The sequence below is a fragment of the Haliotis rubra genome, unplaced genomic scaffold (assembly GCF_003918875.1).
Source record: "Haliotis rubra isolate DU_JTF1 unplaced genomic scaffold, ASM391887v1 Scf10, whole genome shotgun sequence".
In the NCBI taxonomy this organism is placed as follows: domain Eukaryota; kingdom Metazoa; phylum Mollusca; class Gastropoda; order Lepetellida; family Haliotidae; genus Haliotis; species Haliotis rubra.
Window position 1 is genome coordinate 1,462,435 of NW_025764892.1, and position 16,405 is coordinate 1,478,839.

General features: G+C 38.6%; 1 protein-coding gene across 1 annotated transcript in view; it reads right to left on the reverse strand.

Moving 5' to 3' along the window:
• Positions 1 to 4,163: 4,163 nt before the first annotated feature.
• Positions 4,164 to 16,405, reverse strand: part of LOC124253721 (mutS protein homolog 5-like) — a 69,558-nt gene continuing 57,316 nt past the window's right edge. The window contains 16 exon segments of the mRNA XM_046687572.1: positions 4,164 to 4,467; positions 5,229 to 5,302; positions 7,625 to 7,762; positions 8,431 to 8,574; positions 9,009 to 9,083; positions 10,066 to 10,215; positions 10,593 to 10,744; positions 10,902 to 10,978; positions 11,185 to 11,281; positions 11,645 to 11,686; positions 13,017 to 13,062; positions 13,355 to 13,435; positions 14,294 to 14,403; positions 15,069 to 15,141; positions 15,554 to 15,610; positions 16,277 to 16,348. Of these exon segments, the coding sequence (XP_046543528.1) occupies positions 4,362 to 4,467; positions 5,229 to 5,302; positions 7,625 to 7,762; positions 8,431 to 8,574; positions 9,009 to 9,083; positions 10,066 to 10,215; positions 10,593 to 10,744; positions 10,902 to 10,978; positions 11,185 to 11,281; positions 11,645 to 11,686; positions 13,017 to 13,062; positions 13,355 to 13,435; positions 14,294 to 14,403; positions 15,069 to 15,141; positions 15,554 to 15,610; positions 16,277 to 16,348 (1,494 nt within the window). The 3' untranslated portion in view covers positions 4,164 to 4,361.

The window sequence follows — 16,405 nt, forward strand, 5'->3', positions numbered from 1 at the left end:
CTGAGTGGAATTTTAATATGAATACGGTGAAAAAAATGTGAATGACCCCTAAAAGTCAGACTATCCCCAGAGATGTGAAATATATGTCCAATATTTACGATTAAAGTTAATTTGTTATAGATGAATATAATATTATTGTTTTGAAACTCGTAGCGATTTATAATCTTGTTTCATAAAAATGTTGTGAAGCGCACGTACAATCTCCAAAACAAGCCCGCAAGATCGCCAGAAATACTCAACTGGACTTATTGTGTAAACAAACGCACGTGCGTGTATTTGAATATCTCACCGTCCATGGCATTATCCTTATTAAAGACAAGGGGCGTAGCTACCAACATAAAAAAAGCCCCTGCTTACACATGATTGTTGCTAAAAAGGTTGGGCAAGCCCTCAATGATATCTAAATATAAAACTTTGCAACCAGAGACCATATACCGGTATATGGTCTCTGTTAGCAACCTATCGGGCTTACACGAAAAAAATGGCTTGCTTCGCGCCAGAAAACTTCACGAGGCAATATAATTCTGTTAGCTACGTTCTTTGTACTTTCCATGTGACGATATATATTTTTCATGATTTTTTAAATAATGACATAATGCCATAAACGATTTCAGTACTCGGGATTATATTTAAATATCAAAGCACCGCAATCATTACGCTCGTTCTGATTGGTTTGTCGTATTTTCGCATGTAACGAAAGGGGGACGAGTTTTCTTGGAGGTTACGGGAAGGGGCGAGTGGTGAGGAATGTGTGGAATGACAAACTAGTATTCTACCCTAGGCCGATGGTAGCTAAAATAACAATACATTTATCCTTTACAAAACAGTAACTATGGTCAGACACTTTGATAATACACCTTATCATATATATCGGGTCAATGAATAGGAAAGGGGGCTTTGTTGTGTTGAAGCAACATATATTTTACGGGCGCTTCCGATGAGCCGAATCCGAATGTCAGGATGCATCTTTGGAGTTTTTAAGTCAAATTTGACTGCTGAAATACTTTAGAAATATTATTCTTTTGGCTTTGTCGTCAAACACACGTTATTATGTCCCAGTACTAGTAGAACAAGCATTGTCACTAAGGTGACATAATCCCCCGCCGCAAATTATCAAATCAAACTTATAAAGTAAAAAAAATGAAAGTTTAAGATGAAGTTAAATGTCAACAAAAACATGACTAATCAACCTCTCTTGATATCTGGCTCTTTAGTTGTTCAAACACACACATATTTTCAAGACTGACTTTGACCTTGACATGAATGTCATAGTGTATGAAATATGCAAAACTAGTACTAAAGAAATTGCTTATTGAAAAACATTCAAGAGAAGTCTTAAAAGTCTATGAAGAAAATCCAGTTCTTAAAATATCTTGCTGACAATTCAGGTTAACATGCTGAAATCTTCAAAGTGTCGTCGTGATCCTAAAAATTATGTGAAGGTCACCAAAATTGACCGGGCCCTGGGCCTTCCCTAGATGAAGCTTGGTGTCAAATATGAAGAAAATCCAGTGAATATTTTTTTGCGATATCTTGCTGACTATCTTAACATGCAATTTAACATGCTGAAATCTTCAAAGTGTCTATGTGACCTTGAAAATTAAGTGAAGGTCACCAAAATCGACTTGGCCCTGCGCCTACCCTAGATAAAGCTTGGTATTGAATATGAAGAAAATCCAGTGAACGGTTCTTGATATAGATTAACATGCAGGTAAATTGTTAAAGTCCCCTTGTGACCTTGAAATGAAGGTCAAGGTCACCAAACCTGAGTTGGACCTTTCTTATACTGTGATGAAACTAGGTACCAAATATGAAAAGAATCTAGTCAACGGTTCTTAAGATATTCCAATTCGTATGTCGGTACGGACAGACGGGCGGAGCCTAATACTATATCCCCTGCTTCGAGCTTAACGCACGGCAGGGGATAATAAGAATAAAGGAATTCAACTGATTTCTCACTGATATATCTGATGTCAAAATAACATAAATATAAATCACCATTTTTGTTATTAATATACAGTTTATGTATATGTGGTGCATTGTCCTTGTGGGGTATTGTTCATGTATAGTATTGCCCATGTGGGGTAACGTCCTGCTCAAAGGTGTGTAGACACCATCATATAGCTGGAAAATTGCAAAGTGCAACAAACAAACATATAAGATAACTGCTTACTGACACTGATTCTTTTTATAACTTTAGGTGTAACTCAGTTCTTTCTGTAGTTTTCACCACAGGGGCGTGTCACGCTTAGAAACAGCGTTAGAAAGACATATAGGTATATAGACCCTACCCTAGTAATATTATATAGTACTAGGGTAGGGTCTATATACCTACCGGTATGTGTCTTTCTAACGCTGTTTCTAAGCGTGACACGCCCCTGTGGTTTTCACTCCCTGCATTCACACACCTATGTGGAAAAAAACCCATAGTACGTGAGAAATGTGGAAGAAAAACAAAGTACGTGAGAAATACTTGCTGTATATGCTTCCTCTGTGACATTTTCTCAGTAACTTTCTTCCTTTAATTTTTCTTCCTGAAAATTAGTGAAATCTACCAGATTTTCATCTTTGAAACTGAACAAACACACATTCATGTCGACACAATTTTCCAATAATTTATTCAACAAAAGATTTACATGATATATCATGTAAAAGACAATAGTTGGCACAGTATATATCACTATTTAACTGTATACAAATGCCAGAACTGTAGATGAATGTGTTTAACACAGTATACCACTCAACATATGGTAGGGATATACAGAGGAATGCCAGGAGGTGATAATATGTTACTGGCGGCCTGGAGATGAAGTCATACATACAGTATTCAATATTTACATGGAAGGAGCGGACGCTTTTCAGCTTCATTTCAAGGAAGAACCATTATCATAAGAAATCATTTCCTTAAAGTATCCATCAGATATGCCTGTCAAAAAACTGACCTTTCTTTAAATTGGCAAGTCTCACATTTCACATTTGTGCAATGAAACAATTATCACTTGTACTCTGCTGTAAATTATGAATATCAGTGTTATGCATTTACACCTGTTGTGATAAACTGTGTTTATATGGATGTTTGCCCTGTTTTTCTGTGAAAGGGTACCTGCAAACATTTAACAGTACTAGTGAAGCGAGATGTGGAATAGTCAGCAATATGTCCTGGGGTCTAAACTAGTGTTGACAGTTGAATCTAAAATGTGATGTTCACAGGGGATCACCCATCACCTGGTAGTACACTACTCAGCAGTCCCTGGGATCAACCAGCCCATGTTAGCTTGTTACTTTGACAAGCCCCAAAACATGTGACCTAACTCATCCTGCCTGATACATTCAATCTAGAGCTGATTATCTACAGGCTGCTGCCATGACTGCTGAAAAATTGCTGACTTCATCTAAATCCAGCTGTACAGTCTCATTAAAATCAGATATTTCCTACGACATAATGTCTCTCTGCGTGATGATCCGAGGACATTCTACCAGGTCACATCAAGTGAACTTTCTAATCAGCAAGTTAGCATCAAGGCTTCTAAATTTGATCTGATGTCATACATTGAAAATAAACATTATTGAGGTATTCCGAAAGCAAATAGATAAGTCCCACTATTATCTTGGTTATCACAAGCACATCTGAACAAAATGAATATAATCAAGGTAATCTGAAAGAAAAATAATACAGTCATGTAGACTATGTGGACAAGTAACATATCGTGTTTCTGAGGGCCATGGCATCTATACCCAAAAGGGTGTACATCAAAATAGACACAAATTTCAGATTACAGTTGGAATAGAAAGGAAGTTGAATTGCTATAGAAAGCTGTCAACTGATAAGTGTTCACGAATAGTGTCAGACCCTCAGACAAATCCAGCAGATTCACCAACAGTCCGATGGAAGTCTACAACCCGCCAGCCTCAGTATCCGACTGTATATTTCAATGAAATTAAACAGCAAACAAGTGTCACATAAGACAACTTCAGTCTGAAGTTGTTTTATGTGACACTTGTTTGTTGTTTATAAATTTTATGTTTGTTAATAATTTCAATGCCAATTATAAGAAATGCTAAATCTGAAATATGTGTTTATTTTTAATTCAACATGTACTGTGAGTTTTCAGTGGGTCAGACAGACATCTAGAACTTAAAGGACCCAATGTCCTGTTACTTTGAAACACCAATCGTGAATACTGACTGATTGGGTAAAGAATCCACACACCCTTTCAGAGCTCAGAGCTCAGAGTTCAGAAGACACAACCTGCTACAAGTCACCAGATTTTCATGCAGAGAGGTATGTATAAAAGGATCTGATTTTAATAAGATTGATGTTTGCACATCTTGATCACGACAGAGGTTGATTAGGTAGATGGTCAGTGCTTGCCCTTGCTGACCGGTAGAATGAAGTCTTTCAGGAAGGACTGGAGATCATCAGTCTTCATGTCCAGCTGCAGGAACCGGGTCACCATCCGCTCACATCTAAACACAAGCCAGTCAAAACACAATACAATGAGAGATCAACAATCGTCATATGTAGTACAGTCATATAAATGTACTGCATACTGTATAATCTTAGGTAGTCTGTCATACTGCCCTGAAACAAATATAGCCAATGAAGAACATGCAAGTCTAGAATATGTGTCATGTCTTGATTTCCACAGTTTCAAGCTGAAAATGAAGTCTCTGGGCTCCTTTTCGTTATATTTTATGATTATATTTTATGGACCTTTTTTTTCTGTAAAATATGTTCATTTCTAGATATTAGTCTAAATTTTAGGGCACTGCATTACATGTAGGTATAAAGCAAAGTTATAATTTGTATCAAACTCAGCAAGTCTATGATGACAAACTGAAAATCATTCAGTCTAGAACAGACTCACAAGCAATTTCCCATGTCATCTGCAAATCCACCAAATTACCGAGCTTCACCACGTACCACTCTTTAAATGAAAAGACATTAATGGGGAACTATTATAACTCAATCATCACAAGGATGAGACAATCTGCTGTCTTTCCTGGTTAAAGCAAACACCATAGCAAGAACAGTTAGCCTCAACAAGAATATCTGTCATCACCTCTTGAGCTGGGATGGTGGAGTAGCCTGGTGGTTAAAGCGTTTGCCGAAGGCCTGGGTTCGATTCCTCATACGAGTAATATGTGTGAAGCCCAATTCTGGTTTCCCCTGCCCTGATATTGCTGGAATATTGCTAAAAAGCTGTGAAAAAACCATACTCACTGACCTCTTGAGCTGTGACGTTGTATCCTCTGTATCCAGTCTGTGTACTTGGCGGCACTCTCGCAGCAGGGCCGACACCTGGAGTACACACAAAGGATTATAAGTGCCATGTAAGAATCTGAGATTGTTTTCCATAAAGTTGCAAATAAATATTGATGCAAAAAGCCCTTTTTATATCATTTCGTATTGTCATAGGCAAAGACAAGGTATGATTAGCAAGGCTGTGTATCATAAAAATTATTAACATAATGCAAGATATTGTGATACAGGTAACTGCATGTCGATACCTACTAAGATGTATTGAAAGCGAAGTCTTTGACAGTGATTGCCACTGATTGTATCATGCAGATTCTATTTTCTAACAACTGATGTAAACAAGAGTCATCAGAAGATGAATCATCTGACAGTTACTTAAAGTCCAGCTTGATTTTTTTAGACTAAGTCCAAATCGTTTCCATGGAAATCATGAAAAATATAAATGCAAAAAATCTGTAAATAGCAAAAGGCACTACTTCAAGATCTCCCTCATATATCTGCCAAGTTCTGTTGAAAGATATTGAATGGTTTTCGAGTTATGCTCCGGAAACGAAACCTACCCCTCCCTTTTGAGACTAAGTCCGAATCGTTTCCATGGAAACCGAAAAAAATAAAAATGCCAAAAATCTGCAAACAGCAAAAGGCACCACTTTGGGTTCTGCCTCACATATCTACCTATCATCTTGGAGGGACAGACGGACAGAGTTCAAACCTATATCCCCCTTCCACTTCATGGCGGGGCATAATAAACCAATTATAAATTTACATCGTGGTAAGATGATCATTATTAACCTAAACATTTTTGTTGTCCCTTGTTCATTTAAGCTTCTCAGAATTATTCCTAATTCAAATTGGCAGAAGTAAAATTGAAGGATGAGATTATACAATTTAAGGGCAGCACTGGAAGAAGAACAAGGCATGTCACAGGGTTATTCAGGATGAGAAGCTGCATGAGGATGCTTCTGCTAAAACAGAGTCTGTAAGTATGCAGTAATAGTGCAGATTCAAGTTGCACCTTGGGTCTGAACTGCAAATGTTGCCCATACACTGGTGCAAGTTTAGAACAAAACCTTCCAAGTCAGGGTGGCAAACAGGAGTATCAGATATTTGGCTCAAGTCAAATACCACAGTGGGAATACTGTCTATGGTGGAATATACTAAGGCATTTCCAGCAGTAAAAGAAATCAAGTTTCAGAAAACTCATAATAACGGGTAAGTGTACAACTGTCAGAACATGTGAGTGCTCCATAGATGAGAGGGAGAGAGTGATTACGGAGCTTACAGTGATGTGTATAGGATGATTTTGACCTCAGATATAAAAACACTGTGAAACATCCGATTCAAAATGAAAATGATGCTCCTGTATCTCAGTCTTTCAAAGAATTCTGCCAGGTTTATTTTGGGACCCCAAAGAACAAACTAAGAAGCTGTTACTGCAAGATGTGATCATAACACAAGACAGAATTGAATAAAGAAAAAAAGTATGTAACATGCATCATGGTATATGAGGTAAAACTGCAGTTCCAGGGATAAGGGACCTTCTTTGGCACCAAGGAAACAAAATAATACAAAGTTCACATGAAAAGTTTTGTGAAAGTGATATGAAAGGTAACAGACATGTGACCTACATCTATCCATTATTGTTTCTATCAGTAACAGACCACCTCCGTGGAGTAGTGGTTAGAGCGTCCGCCCGGAGAGCGGAAGGTCGCGGATTTGATCCCCAGCCGCGTCATACCAAAAGACGTTAAAATATGGTACTTTTTGGTCCCTGCCTGGCGCTCGGCATTAATGGGTACAACAAGGACTGGTCGGCTCGAAGTCAGTATAATGTGTCTGAGTGGGCTAGCATGATAAAACCATCTTCAGTCTGGGCTAGCACAAGCAGCCACACATACACATACACACGCATGCACATCGTCATATGAGCGAAATATTCTCAAGCACGACGTTAAACCCACCTCACCTTTATCAGTAACAAGTAGAAGTACACAGACACAGCAATTCATCATCAGAGACTGTTTTATTTACAACTGACTCATAATTTAGAATATCTGAAGAGAGTTCTCTGGTCTAAGTATATTGGGATCCGTAAGATTCGGATTAGAATTGGTCTTCAGTAACCAATGCTGGTCGTAAGAGGCGACTAACAGGATCGGGTGGTCAGTCTCACTGACTTGGTTGACACATGTCATCGTATCCCAATTGCATAGATCGATGCTCATCACTGGATTGTCTGGTCCAGACTCAATTATCTACAGACCGCCTCCTTATAGCTGGAATACTGTTGAGTGCAGCGCTAAACAGCCAACCAACCAACCTAAGTATATTGGGTAGACATCAGGATACAAGTATCTGACTCACCTGAGTTCCCCTGTTCACCAAGTCCTGAGGTAATCCTGCCTGTGCTGCAATGTGACTGGCATAGCTGGATGTAGTGTGTCCCTCAACAATCTGGTACAGGAACACAAGCTCCTCACCATTGTGTAGTGTGTCTAGTGTCTGGAAGAACAAGAATATCAGATAACACAAGACATAGCTGGATGTAGTGTGTCCCTCAACAATCTGGTACAGGAACACAAGCTCCTCACCATTGTGTAGGGAGTCTAGTGTCTCGAAGAACAAAAATATCGGACAACACAAGACATAGCTGGATGTAGTGTGTCCCTCAACAATCTGGTACAGTAACACCAGCTCACCACAGGGACTATTTACTATTTTACCTAAAGAAGTTTTATTTAATATGACACAGTCTTTATCTCTTGAGTCCCTCAACAATCTGGAAGGAAGGATTGGAAGGATGGATGCAGTGTGATCTGGTACAGGAACACAAAGCTCCTCACCATTGTGTAGTGAGTCACGAAGAACAAGAATATCAGATAACAGACATGGCTGGATGTGGTGTGTCTAGAAAATTTTTAGGAACACAAGCTCCTCCTTGAGTCTAGTGTCTCGAAGAACAAGAATTTAACACAAGACACAGATTGCAGTGTGTCTTTAAAATCTTTGAAGGTTTGGTAACACTTCGAATATAGGTGTCCCTTTTTTTTCATGAAACAGATCTTGCTTCCATGGAGTTTTGTTCCTGAAAAAATCACTCACAGCCATGTAGATTGCCTCGGCTAACCCTTGTGTACTGCATACTGCAGTTAGGAAGGTAGGTAACTCACTAGGAACTGGAGCTGGTCTGACTGGGGCAGCATATTCTGGTGGACGAGACTGTGGAAGTGAGTGGACATCAGGACATGTGGACACTGGGCGTTCTGTGCTAGCCAGTACTTCAGGCACGAACAAAACAGAGAGAGGCCATCTGTCTGGAAACGATCAATGTTTGTTTGTTGTTTAAACCTGCACTCAGCCATATTCAAGCTATATGACAGCAGTCTGAAAATATTCAAGTCTGTACTAGACAATCCAGTGATCAACAGCATGAGCATCAATGTAAACACTTTTATAGAATGACATGTGTCAACCAAGTTAGAGAGCCTGACCACTGATCCCAATTCTAACCCGGATCTTCATGTATGAAAACAGACCTGGCAGGGGTATACTTCTTGGTCAAAGTAACACGGTATGCTGCTCCTAGAGATACAACAATCAAGGATGGATGTAAATGGTCCTTGTTTTGAACGTAATGTTAAAAGACTTGGGAGAGTCATTTATTTCTAACAATGTGTGACAATGGATAGTTTTAAGATATCAAATCAATATTAATCAATTATGACTAATTTCTAAGAATAAAACTTACTGTCTCTGTGCCCTTTCCAAATTCATCAACAATCACCAGCGACCTCTCACTTGCATTTCTCAATGACTCGGCCATCTGAAAGAAAAGCAAACTATGTGTAAATGAGACAAAGAAATAAATAGTCAATGATGATGTGATCACAAAATGTTTGATATTGGCATATTTGATGTGTATATTTAATGTGCATATTCATAATGATCCAAATCGACACCTAAAGCATGCTCAAAGCACCAAATTATGACCTGGTCAAGGGAACAGTATGCACTCAATGTCTATTTGCAGCTCCCATAGGGGTATACAACATAAGCTGCTTGAGCCACTAGATGGTTAACTGTTGCAGTCACATTACTGTTTTATCCTACCATAGGTGGATCCAGAGCGGAGTTGTCCCCCTTTTGTCCTGAAATTTTATTAAATGACCATTGAAACTCTCGTGAAAATTAACTGTGCACCCCACCCTTTCTCAAAAAGCCGTATCCGCCCCTGACTACCAGGTACCCATTCACTGCTGGGTGAACAGAGGCACATTTTAACCAAAGTCACTTGCCTCAGGAAACACCACATACATTATGTTCTTCCATGTGGGGTTAAGGACCATGCACCACCACACTCACTTGTGCCTCTGGGGCAGTCTACTGGTAATAGTTTTAAGTATCTGCTTGTTACCTGGCCGATTCCACACATGGGTACAATGTGTGAAGCCCTTTTCTGATGTCTCCGGCCACGATATTGCTGGAATAATACTAACAGCAGTGTTATACCATACTCACTCCACTTGTACATCTACTACAAACTGAAACTCACGCCCAAGTTAATATGAAATGGTTCCAATGAGTGAGTTGGGTTTTACGCTGCTTTGGGGGGACACGACAAATGGACTTCACTCAATGTACCCATGTGGGAAATTAAACCCATGTCTTCAGCGTCATTAACTTTAACGACTAGGTTACCTCACCACACCTGAAGGGGTTATGCAGATAAACGTCAACATCATCCTTCAAATTAAAACTGATACATATTAAACCTGTACATGACAACTAATCAGTAGAAAGTATACCTGGTTGATGTCCAGCATAAAGGTGGACAGTCCAAGGGACACACTCTCCAGTGACTTGACTCTGGTGAAGATCCGGTCCACCATCCCTATAACAGCATGCTCTGCCGGGACAAAGCTGCCAATCTGGGCCATGTACACTATCAGGGCAATCTGGAGCAAAATCACAAAATCCCACAAAATATTTTAGAGACACCAGTCAATAAGTAAAAAGAGAAAAGACTTTTGTCTCGCACCAATGAAGCATTCATATTCCACTTATCCATTATATACTGGGTACACAAGATGGCCAGTGAATTTAACTGGAAATTCTGACTGTCACAATCTGCTGCGATAACAAGGTTCTTCAAACAATGGTATATTTAGAGTAATAAAAAAAACTGTATGATGTTTATCAATAACATACATGTAAATGCACAGGTCATCTACAAAGGACAAATGCAATACTTCAAAGGGGCACTCCAAGACTTCTTAACATGTATCACCCCAGCAGTCAGTAAGCTAAACTTCCATTGTGAGTGCTCATGTACCTGTTTCAGGTAGACACTTTTTCCACAAGCATTTGGCCCTGTGAGGAGCTTAATCTTTCCTCTGTCCCCACCACTGTGAAGATCATTGGGCACAAAGGGAGTGCAGCAGAGTTCTTGAAGTGGATGTCTGTAAGAAGCAACATAAACAAGAACTTGCAAATGATTCTGTTCTTATCATGGTCTTTAAGACTGAACGAAAATGTGGATATACCTGGAATGTTTGAATGAGAATAGGACAGTGTTTGACTTCAGTTTAGAATATTTCATAACAGTACCAACCTTCTTGATGTCGATGACTGGGTCTTTGACCAGCTCAGGTCCATTTCACATAGTTAAACTCTCTTGCACAAGTTGCCAAAGCCATGAGACAGAAATCTTGTGAGACTCTTGTCGCCAGAGGTGGGATCGGGTGGTCAGACTCGCTGACTTGGGTGACACACGTTATTCGTATCCCAATTGCGTAGATCGATGCTCATGCTGTTGATCACTAGATTATCTGGTCCATACTCAACTATTTACAGACCGCCGCCATATAGCTGGAAAATTGCTGAGTGCGGCGTAAAACTAAACTCACTCACTCTAATTGTGTTACCAGTCAAGTTCAGCAGCATGCTCCATGACGAGGTACAGTACATCTGTGTGTTCCAGGATCTTGTTCTGTAGGCGATGAAGGATGCTGGTCTCATGGTCTGTAATATACAGGGTAACATGAACATAACATACAGGGTTACATGAACGTAACACAACTGTCTATACAGCATGTGACATTGTTACATGATTTCACTACATGGAAGAAAAATAAACCAACAATTGTCAGCAATATTAAACATTTATAATTGAGAATATTGTTTGAATATCTATTGTATGTATAACTTACACCATGTTAGGTTTTCCCCTTTGATGAAATCTAATATATTTTCACATGACAGTAATGGATGTCATTTTATTGGATTTGTTTCAAATCTCATTATTCATAAAAAGTCATACAAATATGAAAAGTGTCTAAAAATATTTTGCATCATTAATAAAATTCAGTATCAACTGTTAGATACCTGTTATGTCGCACATTGTGTCACCAAGCAAGCGATCCAACTCTGTAAAATGTCAAACATACTGAAGCTTTCAGTTCAACAAATTTTGCATTAAATATAGAATATTGACCACCTTTCAACATAAATAATTCCATGTTTCATTTGTCTGTCTTAAACTGAAATTATCATCACAACATACTCACATTACTTTGTTTTCTATCAGTTATAATTTGACAAATCTGTCATCTTTCTGTTGTGTATTAAGCTTTTATAGGCAATTTGTTTTAAATGTCTTCTGACTTATTCAGGCAATGGTAGGACAATTTTTCATCATGCCCAGTTTAGTAGTGAAAAACAAATTGATAACAGAGAAAGGAAAGCAAACTTTAATGTTTTCAGAGACCATATACCAATGTTCATGATGTTCAGCCGCACAAGTATGTGAAGTATCTTCACATTTCACACTGTTCAACTAACGGAATTCATCTGTCACACACAAATAAACATTGTAAGTCTATGTTAAAGTATGGGAGATATGATCACCTTAGTGAGTGAGTGAGTGAGTTTGGTTTTAAGCATGTTTTAGCAATATTCCAGCAATATTACGGCAGGGGACACCAGAAATGAGCTTCACACATTGTACCCATGTGGGGAATCGAACCCGGGTCTTCGGTATGACGACCGGACGTTTTAACCATCAGGCTACCCCACCGCCCCGATCACCTTAGTGCAACAATCACTTTGTGGAACAGGGCCCAGTTCAACAGCTTAAATTCGTCACAGAAGTTGTCAATCATAAGTCATCACTGTACTGATGGGAAGGCAGGTATTGTTAAATCTTGCATTTTCAAATAGTTTCAAAAAGCACAAAAAGCAAGCCAGATGAACTCAGACTGATCAAGACCATCTGACCGAACTGAACACATCATCTTTGGTAGGGATGTATAAAAGGTTTCAGCTTAAATGGTTTTAGAGAAGTTGTGCAAAGAAAACAGACAACACAGCACGTCATGACTTAACATGGACCAGGACCAGTTTTGAAAGAATATTCTCAACTGGAATCATATGTGTGAAGATCTTGGTTAGAATTGGTCTTCAGTAACCCACGCTTGTCGTAAGAGGCAACTAACAGGATCAGGTGGTCAGGCTCGCTGACTTGGTTGACACATGTCAATTGCATAGATCAATGCTCATGATGTTGATCACTGGATTGTCTGGTCCAGACTCAATTATTTACAGACCACCACCATATACATTGTAGCTGGAATATTGCTGAGTGCTGCATCAAACCACAAACCAACCAACCAACTCAACTGGAATGAGAAAACACAACCAACAATACCAACTAACTGATTCAAACTAACAGTTCAAATCAACAACTAGATCACTTTACCCCTTGTACTTGCACTTCGGTAGTGCAGTATTTCATTTGAAAGAAACTGTGGTGAAACAGAGAGAGAAGGGTTAACAGTGCAACAGAAAAAGAGAGATGGTTAAACGTCATTTTCCTATTAAGTTCATGTTTACATGATGGCCACCCACAATATGATCAATTCTATCACTTGTTGTATCCAATTAACCATTCCTCAAATTTACTTGATGACACACTGTTTTGTATGAGGGATATTGCATAACAGTATATCTACTTCAGTTATCTATCATTCATATTCATCTCAACAATCAGCTGTCTAATTTTCTCATCAAAACATGTCTTTACTACGGTCTACTTACAATGAATTCTAGTCCCTCGATCTCATATTCCTCTGGTCTTTTCATCTTCTCAGTCTGAGGGATTGCCAGCAAATACCCTATCTGAAAAAAGGCTTTCATAGACACATAGACACATCCGGGTAATAGATAAAACATTCTGCACTTTAAATACCAGCCTTGGAAAGTTTAAGCTTTACACCAATGAATGTATTTCTATGAAATGAAAGGCAGTTGTTGAGAATAACTCATTAAATATTGGACTCCATCCTACATTATCAATCTTGTATCATATCTTCATTCTGTCACAATGAATACCTGGATCCAATCCTCGTCACAGTTTCATCACCATCTTTTCCTGTCTCTAATATATTACAGAATTTTGCTTGCTCATGAGAATAATCTGATTGGACAGCTGGTCAAACCAAAGTTGTGGTAAATAATGGAACCTGGGTGTTTACCATGATAAAATGGAGGCACAATAACACACTGGATAACCGGACACCCTTGATGCTATACTACAACAATTTTGAAACAGCAACTACGGTATGCCTCAGCATTCACTTTTATATACATATAACATTAAACTTGTAATTTTCTTGACTTTTTAACAATTTAAAGAATTTCCCTAGTTCCAACCAAACATGCATAATTAATTATCAAGAGCCAAATAATGCTAGTGCCAAACCACCACCACCACCACCACCATCATCATCATCATCCATAACTAGTATTTCATATTATAACATGCCATCTATTGGAGAAAATATTTGTTATGATTACCAAATGCCATTTGTGTACTCAAAAGGATAGATTATTTGTAACATCGGAGTTGGTGGGATTCCTTGAGGCAGCACCGATAGTCGTAAGTTTATGTTAAAGTATGGGAGTTACGATCATCTTAGCGCTACGATCGCTTTGAGGAACGGGGCCCAGGATATATCTATACACTGATGTTGTTACCTGTGGCAGGTAGATGATGTTACACTCCACTATGTCTGGACTTAGTCTGTCCAGTTCCTCTCTAGCTACTTTAGTCATGAAGTCTGGCAGTCCATTGTATGTCCTCTTCTCTGTAGTAACATGATCACAGATGGCAACATAACACAACACATCATTCATACATAAACTACACTATCATCGTACCTTGGAGATGAAGTCTTATCCTTATTACAGAAATGGGTTTATTTGTTGGAATCAGAACTTTGTGATTCAGCACTGAAATATCAGACATATCAAACACTTCAATTGTATTTCTTCCAATTACTCAATTTAGATTCTAATCAATGTTTAATTCATATACATAGAAGCTACAATAATCTGCAAAAATCACTATTAATTTTGTATCTAAATCATTAGGAAATTCTAGAAACCTGACATTAAACCCTCCTGTATGTATCTGCAGTGTATGAAATAAGGCCTGTCCGACCGCCCGAGACAGGTCAGATTTCAGACAGACGGTCTAGATTTACAGCTAGCCAGCCCGATGGTCTGGTAAAAAATTGAGGTGTTATATACATCTGAGTCATATCTTGGAGTCAATCCATTTTGGACTGGTAACATTTTGAAGTTACCAGCCCTGATGTCTGGCTAGGGTTTGGACTTATTTCATACACTGGTATCCAGTACCTACAACATCAGTATTAGACAACTAAGACAACGTAAAGAACTAAACACGTTCCTTGTTGTTAAACAAACTGAAAATTTCATGACAACTTTCAAAAAGTAAAATACTCACTTTCATCCAGTTCTGGGTCTACATTTGTCTTGACCACAAAATGATTTTGCAAAGTGGATTGTTCAAAGTCCACCTAATACATAAGAATATAACAATGGTTAGAGGAAACTGAACTTGGCATAACACTATTATATGTATTATATGTCATACCTAAGTACCTAGCATAATCCCATCATGATAAAGGCCATGATATCTATTACCATGGTGAAACCCATAAGCATGGGTATGGATGGTACCATCTCAGTCAGGGGAAAATCTAAGGTTTGAACCCACAATCAAACATAACTCTGACAGCGAGCTTTCACAGTGACATGGCAGAGAAAACATCTCATCAAATCAACTGACTTATAGCACCAACTTTTGTCGATTTCACTGTTAATGAGTTTTAAAATTTGTAATGTTATTATCTGAATTAACTATACCAAAATGTTTAACTACATAAGCACAATATCCTTCTGACAGTAACAGATTGATGATAAACTCACAATCCTGCTGATGAGTGTTGCAATCTTGTGGAGAGCTTCACTGAAACATGTGCTGATCTGAAACAACAAATCATCACTATTTTCTAAACTGATTTTCTTATGCTGCATTGAATAATGATTCTTAATAGTTTTGGCCATTGCTCCTTTCCTTTGGTTTTGTAAAAGAAATTGTATACTTTTCTGGGGGTTTTCACTGACATATACAATACCTGCAATCAGGGCTAAGTTCAAGCATATTGTCGGGGCGGTGGGGTAGCCTAATGGTTAAAGCGTTGGCTCGTCACGCCGAATATCCGGGTTCGAATCCCCACATGGGTACGATGTGTGAAGCCCATTTCTGGTGTCCCCCGCCGTGATGTTGCTGGAATATTGCTAAAAACGGCGTAAAACTAAACTCAGTCAGTCAGTCAAGCATATTATCAATACACTTTTGTACAATTACTTCCAGGAAGTCTTATACCATCTTCATGCCTGACAAGCTTATCAATCTGTACCAAGTTGCTCTCAGCAATACACACAGATCTGAGCACATGAATTTCCAAACTAAGAACACCTACACCAATTACATATGCATTCCAGCTTATCACAACATTAACAAGCTGGTCAATTACACTCTCCACTCTTGTCTTGCAATAGCCAACATGTTTTTCAACAAAATAAGAAAATAGTTAATTGAACAAGTATTATTCAGAGAGAAGATCCTTCAAAACTGTCCAGACTCACCTCGTTGAACACAGCAATATGTTGTGGTTGTGCCCGGCATACATCCCTGATGTAGATGGCATGGTAGGTTGTCTGCAACATGAGTGAGTGAGTGAGTGTGATTTTACGCCACTTTTAGCAATATTCCAT